Below are 15,836 nucleotides of genomic sequence, written 5' to 3' on the forward strand. Positions count from 1 at the left end.
TTCAAACTTCAATAATGCAAAGAAAACAAGGTTATATTCATAAAGTTCAGAAATCAATATTTGGTGGAATAACCCAGGTTTTTAATCACAGTTTTCATGCATGCTTTCTTGTTCTTATCCACCAGTCTTACACATCGCTTTTGGATAACTTTTTGCCACTCCTGGTGCAAAAAATCAAGCAGTTCAGCATGGTTTGATGGTGTAATCATCCATCCATCTTCATTAGTTACACAATAATGACTGTAAAACTTAGAAAACGAACTAGATAAGGTCAACTAGTTACCTAACCCGTCTAGATATACATCTCCATCGCCATTAAACAGTTGACTTTCATTAGTAGGCAAGTAGTTTAGTAATCTATATATTTTGAGGCGAGTTTCTGATCACACAGGAGCAGCATTTCTGAGTGGAATGCTGATGTTTAACATCCAGCAAACGTCTCAAACATCTTGTAACGTGTTTTAGGACCAAACCTGGGGTTTCAGGGTTCTTAGGTTTTCTCAAAAAGTCTCATTCATGGTAAAGAAAGTAGTTAGAAACACGGAGCTAAAGCACACGGTGCTGGCGGGCTAATTCGCTAGTAGCAGTCGTGTAGTAAACGCTACAGCAGCAACAGCTCGACTACCACACACACCAAACCCAGCTAACGGTTCACCACAACAAAAACACACACATATATGAGGAGGATCCCCATCAGCTACACAGTGCTCACTGTGTAAAACATTAGCTATATAAGCTTAGCTAGCTCTCTAACCCCATATAGCTATCTCCTCCACCTTCAAAACACAGAACACACACCGAGACGCTGCTAGGGTAGTTAGCTAGCTAACCCAACAGTACCGCGGTGTAGCGCGGGCTCAGAGCTCTGAAACACCCGCTGGATATATGCACTCTGTAAACCAGTTAACTCACACTGACTCCGTTACATACCATTTTACTCAGATCCATACCGACCCAGCGCACACAGAGCTGTGCTGGAAGCCGAGGAGAGCGGCCGGACTGCGTGGGGAGGAGGAGGGAGATCCGCTATGGGAACCAGGAGGAGGGGGGGCTCCGTTAACTCAACATGTGTCCCGATATGGTAGCAAGCTCTATTTCTCTCTCTCTCTCTCTCTCTCTCTCTCTCTCTCTCTCTCTCTCTCTCTCTCTCTCACACACACACACTCTCTCTCTTTCTCTCTCACACACACACGCGCTCTCACCGTCTCTTTCTCTCTCTCTCTCTCTCTGTCTGTCTATCTGTCTCTCTCTCTCTCTCTCTCTCTCTCTCTCTCTCACACACACACACACACACACAAACACACACACACACACACACACACACACTCTCTCTCTCTCTCTCTCTCTCTCACACGATCTAATATCTCTACCTCTCACTCTAACACTTTCCCTCTCACTATCGCACACTGTCTCTCACAATCTCACACTACCTTTCTCTCACCATCTCTCACACCAGCACTCTCTATTTATCTCACTCTATCTGTCTCTCTCTCTCTCATACATCTCACCCCAGCTCTCACTATCTCTCTCTTTATCTCACACTCTCTCACACCAGCACTCTTTATTTATCTCACTCTATCTATCTCTCTCACCTTTCTTCTCTTTATCTCACACTATCTTTCTCGCTCGCGCTATCTTACACTATCTCTCTCACACCATCCATTACTTTAGCTCTCATACTATCTCACACCATCTCTCTCTCTCTTTCTTACACTATGTATCTCTCTCACACCATCTCTCCTTATTCTTCTATTTATCTCTCTCACACATCTCTCAAACCATCTCTCACTATCCATCTCTCTCACACCATTTTACACTGTAACGTTACCTGTACATTTACTTAAACGTGTGTTTAAGGCCTCTCTGCTCAAGTACATGTCTAGTATAATGCAGCAATTAACTTATAAATCTGTGATAAACACTATTAATACTATACTGAGTTCTTTCGCTACATGTTATAATGCCGGTTGTACACTCTTTATAACTACCAGCACATTGTTCCCGATTCTGTCTCACTGTAACTTTCCCATGATCTGTGCACATTTTAGGTGGATGGCGCCCTCCTGTGGCTGATGTTTGGTTATTTTATCCTGTGAGCTTCAGGTCTGCTCTCATGTATTTTTAAGCATACAGGTGTTCGAGTGTAAGGATATCTCTGAAAGAGAAACAAAGACAATGTAAAGATCATGTTGTAAAGAACCTGAGCTGTTTGGCTTTAGGTGACCAATTACACCTTAAGTGTGTGTGTGTGTGTTTGTATGTGTGTGTGTGTAAGAGAATACTTTATGACTAATGAGTTGTAAAATAAATAAACAATTACTGAAATGAACTACAAACAAACCACAAAACAGCATAATGTTTAGGGGTGTGAAAATGTCTGATGATTGTAGTGAACCGTTGAAAAATAATTTCAACATTTGTAAAACTAGTTTTGGTATCAGCATGGTACCCTGAGACATTATAATACAGTAAAACTTGTAGTCTAAATCTAGTCTGCTGGACCTAATAAACCACACTACAGTTATTCTTCCCTCCCTCACAAATATACTGGGAACGGTTTAAAAAATATTTATCATCTTGATTATGATTAATCACAGAAATGTTATTGTATAAAATTTTAGATTGTTTATTTAAGATGCATATTTAAATGGAAATAAATGATTTCCATTTAAATATGCATCTTAAATGGCTGTTTAGTATTTTGGGTCAGATTATAATTCATATACAACTGCATCCTTCCTAAACCTTCTTATTATTCCATTTTGTTAGTTACTATACGTCACGTCTAATCAAACATTGCAGCTAGTTAACAGCTTTATTAGATGTTAGTAAACTATTTAAGCCGATGTTCACTGGCTAATAACTGATTTAACTGCTAATTAACTGCTCTAGCTTAAGTTAGCAACTCAGCTGCTGATATTAACTTGTAATTAACTACTCAAGCTGATGTTAGCTATTCCACTGTTCCATCAGATATTAGCTAGCTGTTCAATAACTACTCTAGCTGATGCTAACTTTTTAATATATACAAACAATAAAAATAAAGAACAATGTCATGACTTTAGCTATACATACTTGATTGCACTGTTGATGACTGAACTTCAGTTCGATTCCTACACCATGTTTCCTTGGCTTGCGCTTTCTGTGCAATTAAATGCATTAAATGAACAATTTGTTGTTGAACAGGAGGAGATACAACAAATATCAAAAACTAATGTGTTTGTGGTGGTTGCTACTTGGTGGTGTGCTGCTAAGTGGTTCCTAGGTGGTTGTTAATGTGTTGCTAGGTGGATGCTATGGTGTTGCTAAGCTGCTGCTAAATGGTAAAAGTGGTTACGTGCTCACATTTAGTTGGTATGAATGTTGAGATGAATGTTGGGCCCCATATTTATTCCTATGGGAGAAATTCGTAAGACAATTGTAAAAAACGATCATCGTATTTCCTAAAGTATGCAATGATTTCTATAAGCTTCTATAAGAATAATAATAAGACTTAATTGCAATACTGCAGTCACACTAATAAATGCAAAAACTTTGTAAAAAAGAGAGCGAGGGGAAAAGAAGCAGATGTTGTAAAACAAAGCCAGTCTTCAGTGGGCAGTCACTGCTCTCGCTGGTACGGTGCGACGGCCGCCGGGGCTTTTCTATCACTTTAAGTGTGGCACAATGTCAGTGACTCACTGTGCGCACACACATACACACACTCTCACACACATACACACACTCCTGCCTGAAGACATCACAAGTCACAAAAAAAGAGCAAAAAGATAAACTTGAGGTCACAAGCAACCCAAAGCGGATACATAATCTCACAAACACATTCCTGTAGAGCAGGGGTCTCAAAGTAGCGGCCCGCGGGACGCGGTTTCATACGGCCCCTCACGGGTTAACAAAATAAACATACATCTGGCCCGCAATTCAATTTAATTATTTATGCTTTATTATGTTCGTTTTCATATTTTATCTTAACTTGTATTTGTGTGTGTGTGGTTTTTTTTTTTTTTTTTTGCTTACGCTGCGTTGCCTGCTTTAGTAGTCTTCAGTAGCCTTCAACAGTCTAACCTGGCGGCCGTGGTGTGTCCACTAAACTCCGTAGTTATAAACATCCTGAGGTTAGCAGCGCGCTAACTGACCTGTTTATAATGTAATCCGAGCAGTGCCTCCGTGACGCTGCTCTAAACTGCTGCTGTTAGCTGCTTGGGCTGAAAGATGAACTGTAGAGAGCTGTATTATCCGGTTAGTGGGGTTATTTTATTTCATACACAGAAGAACTTACAAATTTTTAAAAACGCTCCAGACTGGCTCAGCTGAGCCCTGTAGCCCGTGGCTGGGCTGCAGCTCTGACTAAGCAAAGACTGCGGGCTTGTGGTGCTGCAGCTGCAGCTCCGACTAGTGGTTGGATGAGGAACTGCTAAATCTGAGGAAATGCTAAATCTGTCACAGCTCACAATTTTTGATTTTATATTTATTAAGCCTTATTTCAGTATCAAACGTTTTGATCAAAGTTAATATAACTTATAAATTAAAAGGATTTATGTTAATAGAGCAACAAGCAACCATTTTTCCATGCAACTGTAATATTTGATTGAATAAATAGTATATTGAGAGTTATTTAACATTAAGGAGTAATTACATTCATTTTGTATTACATCTGGTTACATTTTCTTATATTTATAAGTTACATCTGGCCCTCAGAGGACAGCCAATATGCCAATGTGGCCCTCGGCAAAAATGAGTTTGAGACCCCTGCTGTAGAGTAACCGCTAATTCAGTATATCGGTCTTAGTTGTAAGACCATGGTACAAATGATGGCCGTGATGAGATCAGATACACAGTAAAAAAAATCTTTGACTAAACATTTACCACTCTCTAAATATTAGCCCCCTCAGTATCTTCACTCCACAGCTTTTACTTTTTCACTATTTTAATACTTTGGGCCATATTGTACTGATCTATAGGTGAGCAGTCGACAGTGCAGCTTTAGTATTTGTTTTTTTATTAATGTATAAGTTGCTGCTGTGTGTTCATGTGTGTGTAATAAATGAGGGTGTACACGTGGCGCACCTGTCTTTCATGATAACAATAAACATCTGACTGTTGTCAGAGTTTAAATCAGTCAATGGTGCACCTGTGTTTTCTGTTGCCAAGATGGCAATATGCCAGAAATGTACCTGATCAAACCTCACTTCCATACAATCACGCTTATCAACGTAGATACACTGCCTGACCTAAAAAAAAGGTCACACACTCCGTCACACAATTTCGTTAGCTCTGATTGTGGAAGGCATTCACTGTGGCACTGTTTTGATAAGCTTCTTCAGTGTCAAGAATTATTTCAATCCAGTGTTGCATTCATTTTTTACCAAGATCTTGCAGCATTGATGATGGTAGAGACTGACCGCTGCACAAAGCCTTCCCCAGCACATCCCAAATATTCTCAATGAGGTCTGGACTCTGTGGTAAACAATCCATATGTGAAAATGATGAACCTGAACCACTCTTTTACAATTCCAGCCCAATGAATCCTGGCATTGTCATCTTGCAATGTGCCTGTGAGTGTGAAGTATAGAAATGGTTCATTGCCTTTTACTTTATATCAAATATGCAAACAGATAGATGCATATCTGCCACTGTTGATTAAGTATAGAGACTACAACTAACTGGTTTTGCAATTCAGTGAATTTATTTGCAGAGCGGGAAGAGCATTATTTTTTATATAATTTTTCTCTTCAATGAAAAACAGTAACTCTTAGCTTTTTCGCAAAATAAAAAAAAACTTCAACCAGTCCATGAAACATGTTGGAAGCATGTCCCTCATTAAGTCTACAGTACTCCGTATGGGATAGATGTTTGACCTGGGTGTGGTGCTGCAGCGTACGCAGTTGGCTGCTTCCCATTCATAGGATTTTTTAATCCACTGTTCGAGTATTGAGGCCACAGGCCAGGGCCTGCACTTTCTGCTGTATCAGGACTTTGTTTGCATTCTCTCCCACTATCCCTCTCTCTCTCTGCCTATCTGTATCTCTATCTCTCTTTCTTTTTCTACTCCCAACAAACACTCATTTACCCTGTGGAGTGCAGTGGTACAGTGCAACAGGAATTAGAGTAAGAACACAGGAAACAACAACACTCTTAAAATGAGCTTAAGACAATGGACTACATAACACCAAGAATACAACAAGGAAGAATGCAGGAAGGACGTGAGGCGGGACATAAACAATGTCCGGATGTGACTGAGGGAACGGACATGCCACTGATTCACTAATCAGAATCTCTATAATAATAATAATAAAGCAACGATTCATTCAACTATGTCTATGTCTCACAGTCTGCTGACTAAATATCATAAAACACTGTCATCTTAGTCATTAATAGGGCTGGGTGTATATAACGTGTGTGTGTATATATGTATATATGTATATATATATATATATACATATACATACATGTATATATATATATATATATATATATACACACACACACACGTTATATACACCCCCAGCATGGACTGTTCACACTTCTGCCTTCAGAACGAAGGTAAAGAAGTGTAAAATGCAAAAGCCTGCACCTAACTCTCTACGTACTACTGCCATTCCTCTGAGGCATATGTTTACTTTACTGTAACTACTGCAAAACAAAATGCACTACTGAACTTCTTGCACTTTTGTCACATCTCATTACCCTAGATAATAATGTTCTTATTTGTAAATAATATCCATCACATATGACTGTAATCATGTACATATTTCAATTCTAGATGTAAATTTAACATCAATTTAATATTTATATTTATTTAGTTTATTATTTTTGTGTTATTACTGTATTCTTTGCTCTTAGTGTGGTATACTTGGCGAGGAGAAAGAAATTATTTCAATGTGCAATAAACTCTTAAGAATCTTGAATCCTGAACACACTTCACACATGGTGCAATCCTTGAAATGATCATAAGCTGCAGCCCTAGCTCAAACTAGAAGAGTGACTGGGTCGCAGCACAGATACAGGCTGAGGTTCTGGGACAGAGACACGGAAACAGAGCCCCAGAGGATAAGCTAAAACAGCAAGAGTACAGCTAGATACGGCCGCACTTCAGCATAGAAATAGAACGGCCTGAATTAGCCTGCTGGTATTGTGTACAAAACCTTTCGCAGCCTGATGATAGTCAAACTGATGAGTAGGTTAGGTTGGTAAACATGTTTTGCTGGGCCGAAGCGCACAATGCATCTGACTGGCAAGACGATTCTATTTTAAACTGCAGAAGCAGAGCAGGAGAAGTTTCTTCCGTCCACCAGGAATCCACAGGCTGTGAAGTTGGGCTGGCCGGATGCCGCATTACTTGACCGAGGCCACAACAAAGATCCCACGCCTGGAACTCTTTCCCAAAAACTCCTCCTTAAGCATAGGCTAGTTTTCTAACACCCAGGCCACAAGGCCAACCATACTTATGTCATTACAGAGCACATGGCCAACACCCTCTCATTTGACTAAAATCGCACCACAGAGGGCCCAGCACTGCACAGGGCGTTACGAGAGCAGGACCAAAGCTAAGTGATAACGTTTGCTCAGATAGCGTTTCCAGAGGAATGTGTTCACTGGTCACTCTGGTCTAAAGGGAAGGTGTGATTAGTATGAATATATGCTCCAGAAAAAAAAATCTTTTAAAAGGTTCTTTACATACGTCTTTTACAAAAATAGATCTTTATTAACAGAAAAATGGTTCTTCTACGGCATGGTTTAATTAACCCCTTGTGGCATCTTCATTTTTCTATACTCAACAATGAAGCTTACAATATAACCAAAGAATGACTGAGGTTAAGCTCATGTAGGTGGATGATATCAGAAAGCAGCAAAAGACCTTTATTCTGCAGAATACAAATCTGACCAAAGTACTAAATGAAATAAAAACATGGAGCTTGGTTTAGATTCAAGTTTCAGACATTCAGCTGTAAAAATGTGTCTGAATTTTTAGTAGCTTAAACTCCTAACCTAGTCATTTGACGGTAGTCTTGTAGTGTGAAAGTCTCAACAACTGAAGGACTGTGATTATAGTACAACCAGTCCTCTAGCATGAACCTGGCATTAAGAAATATATTATTTAGTCAATCCAGAGCAAGTTATTATTTATTGTTGCCACAACAGGAGTTTGCCAATGTGCTTTTAATATACTGCAAAGGATACTGCATTCACAATACAGTAACCTGGCCATACTGCACAGCCACATAAAGCTGCATTCTCATTTTCTAAATCAACTGACAGAGCAGACGTCAAAGAGCAGGCCTCCGGACTGAGCCGTGTCATTGTATAGGATGGTGCTGACCAGGCCCAGTGACTGACAGAGCTTTCCTCTCACAGCCTGACCCAGTGACCGGCCCCAACAAAGCCCAACAGCGCATGCGTCACATCAGACCAGCGCCACTAATCCATGCTACTGTCCTAGTTGTACGTAGGGGGAGCTGGGCATGTTTGTGTGTCTGGACCACTGTTGGCACACCAAATAAAACGAGTACAAATTCCACTTCTGTACATACTGCTAGGTCCATAAATATTCGGACAGTGACACAATATTCATGATTTGAGTTCTGCACGCCACTACACTTGATTTAAAATGAAACAATCAGAAGTCGATGAAGTTTAGACTTTTAGGTTTAATTCAAGGGTTGAATAAAAATAGTTTATGAAGTGTTTAGGAATAACAACCATGTATTTACAAATCCAAATGCTGGGTTTTCTCCTTTATGGTGTTTTTCCAGGTCATTAATGCAGATCTTCAGTTGTTTAGTTTTGTCTTAAAGGAGAAGTAAAATTCAGCTGGATCGGGTTCAGATCTGGTGATTAATTAAGCCACCGCCAAATATTTCACTTCTTTACCTTAAAAAACTTCTGAGTTTCTTTAGCAGCATGTTTTGGGTGATTGTCCATTTGCACTGTCCAATGCTCATCAGCCTTCTGCATTTGGCTGAATCTGATCAAAAAAGTAAATCCCTTTAACTTTAGAATTCATTCTTCTTCTTCTATCTTCTGTTACATCTTCAATAAACACTAGTGACCCCGTGCCACTGAAAGCCATGCATGCCCATACATTAAACTACCACCACCATGTTTAAAAGATAATGTGGTAAGCTTTGTGTCGAGTTTCTCCTAGCCTTCTCCATACTTTCTTCTTCCCAACATTATTCCGGTCCTGTCTTCCGTGGACATCCAGCTCTTTTTGAGTTCCTGAGCTCTCCAATGCACTCTTTTTTTACCCAGACTGTACCAAAATGTTGATTTGGCCACTCTTTAACATTTCGACTATCTCTCTCTGATGGATTCCTTCTTTTCTTCAGGCTGATGGTAATCTGTGTCTCTTCCATTGAGAGCTCCTAAGAGTCTACACTTTAATGACTTTTCATTTGTTTCATTTTAAATCCAGTGTAGTGGTATGCAGGGCCCAAATCATGAAGATTGGGTCACTGTCCAACTATCTATTGACCTAACTGTATAACAACATGCAGAAAGGAAGATAAGAAAAGAGCTAGGCTTTCAGCTGCAGTGTTTAAAATACTACGATGAGAACACCAGCAGAGCAGTGTAATGCAGCTTGCATGGTGTGACCTACTTTTCGCTAGCTGTCTCGGAATGGGGAGGGGGTGGAGGACCCCCAGAGTGGTGGGAAGCTCACGAGCACAATGAGAATGTTTTTATGTTTCCCTCAGTCTTCTGAACACACTGTATGGCTTGGCTGGATATCGAGATACGAGATTCAGAATTGCCAAAGCAGTTTGGTGCCAAAAAAGCAGCACTCACTCTCACTCTCACCATCACTTCCACCTTGTAGGCCACAGTCCAGTCATTCGATCCACAATCATTTTACTGGTTTTATTGATGTTGCCTTTTCTCTAACAGCTTCTAACAGTTCCTCTTTGTCCAGCTGGATAAATGTACATCAGCAGGGAAGTGTCTGAGAAACTATCCTCGACCTTCATCTAATTACTGACACGCTTTTTTAATGTTACTTTATTGTAATATATTATTATATTGATGATGCAAAAACATTGCAAAGAAAATGACAAAGTGTCAGTAATCAGTCATTTTTACTTATGCTTTAAACTGACTTTTGCCAGAATACTACATAAAAAACCTGGGTCTTTTCTTAGATTTCTTTCATTAGTAGGCCTACACCAATATATCATATACACTGTGTACATAGATATTGTTCTCAAAATGTTGTAAGGAATGGACCAGTAGAAATGCTCTAAAGACTTTCTACTGACTGTTAACATTGAACAGTTGATTTTTTTATGATTTACTCGAAATGCACTAAATATATTCCAACCAAGATTTTTTATTTAAAAAATGGCTAAATTGACACTGATTTGTACCTATATCTGCTAAGAAGTTAAAATGTTCAGTGTTTAATAAATAATTTAAAAATGGCAGTTTTGTAAAAGCTTTTCATTTTGTTCGGTTTCAGGCAAAACATAATATTTAGGTGCATCCCAGATTTTCACTTCTCCTGTAAAGTCCTGTAAGATTTTTTGTCTCAGCTGAAATGCTAAAGCAGGCATATCTAGTCCACCACCAGATGTTTATGTAATAGCATCGACAGATATGTACAAAAGAACACTGGATCATCAGAAGCATCCCAGAATTTCAATACTGTGCATCCATAAGTAATGACACCATTGAACTAGCTACTGTAATTGTATGCTTAAAAAATGTCAACAAGTACAAGCTGATTAGACCTTTGGCCATTTTTGTCGTAGGATGTCACTAAATTAGGGCTGACAGCTAGTGATAAAGTCAGGGTGTGTATGAGCCTGTGTGAGCCTTATGGAATTCAATGAGCAAAGGTTTGCCACATAGCTAAGTGTATAGCAGGAAGAATTCTGGGAGTCCTTCATCACCTGAACAATTCCAGCCTTACAGATAAAAAGAAGTGAGATAATGCTGTGTAAAGATGACTCATTATCACCACCGGCTACAGTCACATAGACAAAAGCTACTTAAAGCTACACATACACTAAAGCAGACTTTAAAGGAACAATACATACTACAATATATACACGCACATATATGCTTTGAAATGTTTTTGAGCGGGGACAACTGTAAATATAGGTTAGCTAGTGGTTAAATGATTAACTGTCTAATTTAGCATTAGCCATATATTTTTGCGCTCTGTCTTTATGATAAAAGAAATAGATAACTTATCAAATTATTTATAAATTATGGAGGACATTTAGCTAGCTAAGTGAGTTTCACTTATTTTGTTGGGGACACCTATGAAAAGATATATTACATATTGCTAGCTAGGTTAAGTGGTTAAATAACCTAGGTTAGGTATGAGTCTATTCCTGACTGATGAGAGAAACTCAATGCCTGTAAACATGCTGAACTAAACAGTGGTTTATTTTTATAAGGCAGTGATTTTAGTGTGGTGATATAAATGATATAATTTCTTTGCTAACCTAAGCTAGTTAACTACTTGCTTTATTGTGGTACTGTTAGGTAGCTAACCTAAATAAAAGAAGCTAGTATTTTCTATTTTGCCGCAAGGACAAATAACCTAATGGGGACTAAATCTGGTTAAAGCAAACAACAGGTAAATTAGCTAGGTAAATTAATAAATAGAGCTTCCCATGATCTCAGTGTTTTATCATTTACTCAGAAAATCAGTTAATGGAGTTCTGATTAATATTGTGTGGGTAAATATCAAGATTAGTACACTAGGCTATTGCCAGTGTTGTGCTGAACTCGGCACCCCCATCAGGAAAAGCACCCCCTCTCGGGAGTGTGCAGTCTTCTTTAACTTTTTTTAGAAAATGAAAATACCTAAGATGCTGTTCTGACTCCTAAGAAATAATGAAAAATAGTCATGTCACCTGCAGCGCTTTAACTTAACTTTGAAATACACTCCAAAAGGGGGTGCTTTTACTGGCGGGGGTGCTGAATTCGGCACAACACCTGTGTTCTACTGAGTTATCCATCATGCTATCCATCGCATAATGGCATTGCGCATGCACCCACCCACATTTTTTTGTACTAATTCAGTTTCACTTGAGTGCATTAAACTACCTCCTTGAATGTTACAAACTGTAAATTGCTACTTAAAATACTGGCAAAAAAAAAACTTTCTGACTGTAACATACACATAATACAGTGATTTATCCTATACAAACATCCTACCTAGACTTCTACCAGTAAAAAAAATCCTTATATAGTGTTTTTTGTATTTTTTTTTTTAGCTTTAAATACATTTTAAAAGATACTCTGGGGTAGCACGGTTTGACAAGGTAAGTTAGCTAAACTTGACCGAACTGTCGAGTTGTGTTACTCATCGATATGGGCTACTTAGCGGATCTGCGCATGCGTTACCTCTTATTTTTACTGTTTTCGTGCGTTTTTTCTGATAATTTTAGCTAATAATAATGTTTTTTTTCTGAGGTGGATTATACAATCCGAGCGCACTAACACTGTTTACTTTGATTGTTCCAGTCGTGTTAAAAAAAAAAAAAAAAAAAAAATATATATATATATATATATATATATATATATATATATATATATATATATAATAAAATATATAAAAAATAAACTATAAAAACGGTTTTAATTCACCTGACTATATTGCCTTAACTTACTTTTTTTAACTTACTTTTTTTGTATTTTCACCTATAAATATACTCTAGGAAATAACGGTTTGACAAAGTAACTTAGCAAAAATGGACAGTCTCGAGCTAACGCTAGCTACCGTGAAAACAGCGAACTTGCCGTTAGTTAAATTAGCTAACTGGCGCGTGCAGCTCGTTGCAGCTTAAAATTCCGCTAAAATACAAATCGCGTCGTTTTATAAATTTAGCCGAACATTCAAATTCACGCGTTATATTAGTTGAGCTAAAACTGCACAATAACCCGCAGTTACAAACCGGAGACCATGTTAGTTAGTTGGTGATTTAGTAATTCAGTCATTTAACCCACCTGGCTCCGCTCAAAGTTTTCCTTTTCAAGTTCTAAACTGTTGGCCCCTCCAGCGCGGCGACTCAGGACTTTGGGGATGGGGTTGGGGACCTGCTGGATGGAGCTCTTCACTCGGTCCATTTTGTGGGATAAATCCAAGAATACTGAGAAACTGCCTCCGGTGCAGAGCGAGCTAATAAACAACCACGCGCAAAACAGAGCGACTATAAAATCCCTCTCCGCAGGAGACGGTCATTTTCTGCGTCCACAGCTCAGCTCCAGGCCCCGTTGCGTGTATCTGTGTATCTGTTTGTCTGGCCGTGTTCCTGCTCTGGTCGAAGTCTGAGAGAGTCCTACATATTTTCACTGATCACTAAATCACTCCCACCGCTGCACGAACCACAACACAGTTTACGAATCAGCAGCCCACATCCACAGCCAGCAACACGCACAGGCCCCGCCCCGCGCCGCCCGTGATTTGCTTAAACAATCTGTTATCCCCGCCCCTTGAGGCCAGTGTAATGTACATTGCTTCAATCTTCTGACTATTTGGACCTACATTTAATAATTTGATTTTTTTAAATGCATTTCTTACTGAATTTAATTTATTTACAAAGTATCTTTGTCATTTTCTTCGTAACAAAAAGGCTGTATCCACTACAATATATTGAAATAATTTGTTTGTAAAAGAATGAGCTGTACTGCAACATAAATATTTAGTTTAGATTGTTTTATGGATTGTTTGTTTTTGGAAATTAAGAATTTTCTATTTTTTTCCCTATTTTTCTATTTTTATTTCTGCTCCTTCACAATTTAAATTTCATAAAATATAAAAAAAAAAGATTTCTGAAAATCAAGTTTTTTTTTGTTTTTTTTTTTACATTTTTCCTAAAATTTAGACCCTGAGGGGCAGAAAAAAAGAAAGAAAAAACAGTTTCTATGATCTAATCTGAAGATCACTGGTTCGAATACCAGGTCATGCTGCTCAACATCATCAGCCAGAGTTTGATTGAACATTTTTGATGCCATGGGTTTGTTTTACAGTCTCAGTCAAGAATGAAAAAGAAGAAAACAAACGCCATCAGCTGACAGGGACTGAGAGGGCACAATTGGCATTGCTTTCTTTGGGTTAAAACAGCTGAGAGCAGCTGAGCGGCATAGCTAAATCTGCCTAGCTAATATGTAAAAACAATACAAATGGAACAGTCTAACAAGACTTTGTGGTTACAAATGTATTTCATCATATAAACTAATTATTATTATGAAAACTGACATTTTAAAGCAAACTTTTTTTCATGTTGTGTTCATGCACAGTGAACTCTAGGTAATTGAGTAACATGAAGCATACATCAGCTGCATTCTTGAATTCACTCCCACCCTTGACTGTTTTTCTTGGCTGTATATAAAGGGTTTTCACTGAGGCTGAGAAATAAGAGATGTACCTCATTATTTTAAAGTCACTTTAGATAAAGGGGTCTGCTAAATGCATTGTAATGTTATGCAATGTAAGGCATTCTAGGCTTTGAGACACAGCTGACACTAAAATTGGAGGATGCTTCTCTCGTGAGTAGAGTTTAAAAAGGCAACATTGTCATCCCTTTACAATCATTATGAGAGAAGAATATGTTTAAAAAATGGAAAAAAAGTGGAGAGGTGTAATTAAGGTAGAAGCTGATTCAGACATTTAAACACACTCTGTCACAGACAGAGCTGTAATTAAATTTCTCAGTGTTGCAAAATGCATTGTATGACACAGTCAGAGTGAGGTTACACAGGATGGGTGAAATGGTGTTTTAAAGTGACAGTCATGTGTAAGGGATATTCATCTTCACCCCACTCTCAGCAAAAAACAAACCAATCGGTTTACAGCAATTCAGCACAAAATCTCCTGCCACAGGCACAGAGGAAAAGTGCAGACCTACACCACCTGCTGTTTGTGTTCAAGACTCCACTGATTCCACAAACGTGGGTTAAAATTAGCAGTAAATGACGAAGAATTAAGAGATGTTTTTTGTGTTGATCTTTTAAGACCTTCCAGGTGCACTAGCTTAAAATGCAGTATAATAGCAGAATGTTTTTGCTGAATAGTATATATGTAAGGAATAAAGTATGCCCTACAATGAAACAAACAAAAAAAAAAACAGTGAGTTTACACGCACTGAATATACTGATAAAGAAAATACCCTGAAATATTGTGGTATTATTTTAGGACCATTTCACCCACCCCTAGTATGTGCGTATTTACATTACATATGGTTGCTGTCCAATGAAAAGCATGTATCTTTAAATTGGCAGCTTTACAGGAGAAAGATAAAATCTTCTTAACTGTAAATAAAAATAAATATAAAAAGAAGAAATCACCTTAATTCTGTTGATTTTGGAGAATTTCTATTGGTTGATTTTTTATAAAAAATTTTGAGACAGTTTGTGTGTTCAAATTATGTAGTAAACTAAAAATCTACAAAAGAAGATACTTGTTTCTCATTGAACTATGACGATATTAATCTACATATATATATATATATATATATATATATATATATATATATATATATATATATATATATATATATAGGTTCTTATATAAGCACACTAGTTCAGTTTGTTTTATAAACAAAGTTATTAGTGTGATTGTAGTGTGCAATATAACACAGTGCTGTTCTTCTGAAGTCTTCTTATTATTATTATTATTATTCTGGATTTTTGTCTGACTAACTATTGCCACAATGTTTGAGATATTGACTCAATGGTACAAATATGCATCCTTATTGGGAATGGTGGGCTTGTATACAGCTTTTTGATTGACATATGGTCCGCTTTTTTGCCCATTTGAAAATGACAGGGAGAAATCTGAACGCCCATGTACATCACAATTTTTGGGATAAGAAGGCCAAATTTGG

At 38.0% G+C, this 15,836-nt stretch overlaps 1 protein-coding gene across 2 annotated transcripts in view; it reads right to left on the bottom strand.

Annotated features, from left to right (window-relative positions):
* The window catches only part of hip1 (huntingtin interacting protein 1), a 63,246-nt gene extending 49,895 nt beyond the window's left edge, over window positions 1-13,351 (bottom strand). Inside the window, exon 1 of one of the 2 annotated variants that reach the window (XM_022670243.2) lies at window positions 12,958-13,351. In XM_022670243.2, the coding sequence (XP_022525964.1) occupies window positions 12,958-13,077 (120 nt within the window). In that variant the 5' untranslated portion in view covers window positions 13,078-13,351. Of the gene's footprint in view, window positions 1-930; window positions 1,095-12,957 lie in introns of those variants that run through there. The other variant, XM_049466890.1, reaches the window with a different exon arrangement.
* Window positions 13,352-15,836: the final 2,485 nt, after the last annotated feature.

The sequence above is a fragment of the Astyanax mexicanus genome, chromosome 18, assembly GCF_023375975.1.
Source record: "Astyanax mexicanus isolate ESR-SI-001 chromosome 18, AstMex3_surface, whole genome shotgun sequence".
NCBI classification, from domain to species: Eukaryota; Metazoa; Chordata; class Actinopteri; order Characiformes; family Acestrorhamphidae; genus Astyanax; species Astyanax mexicanus.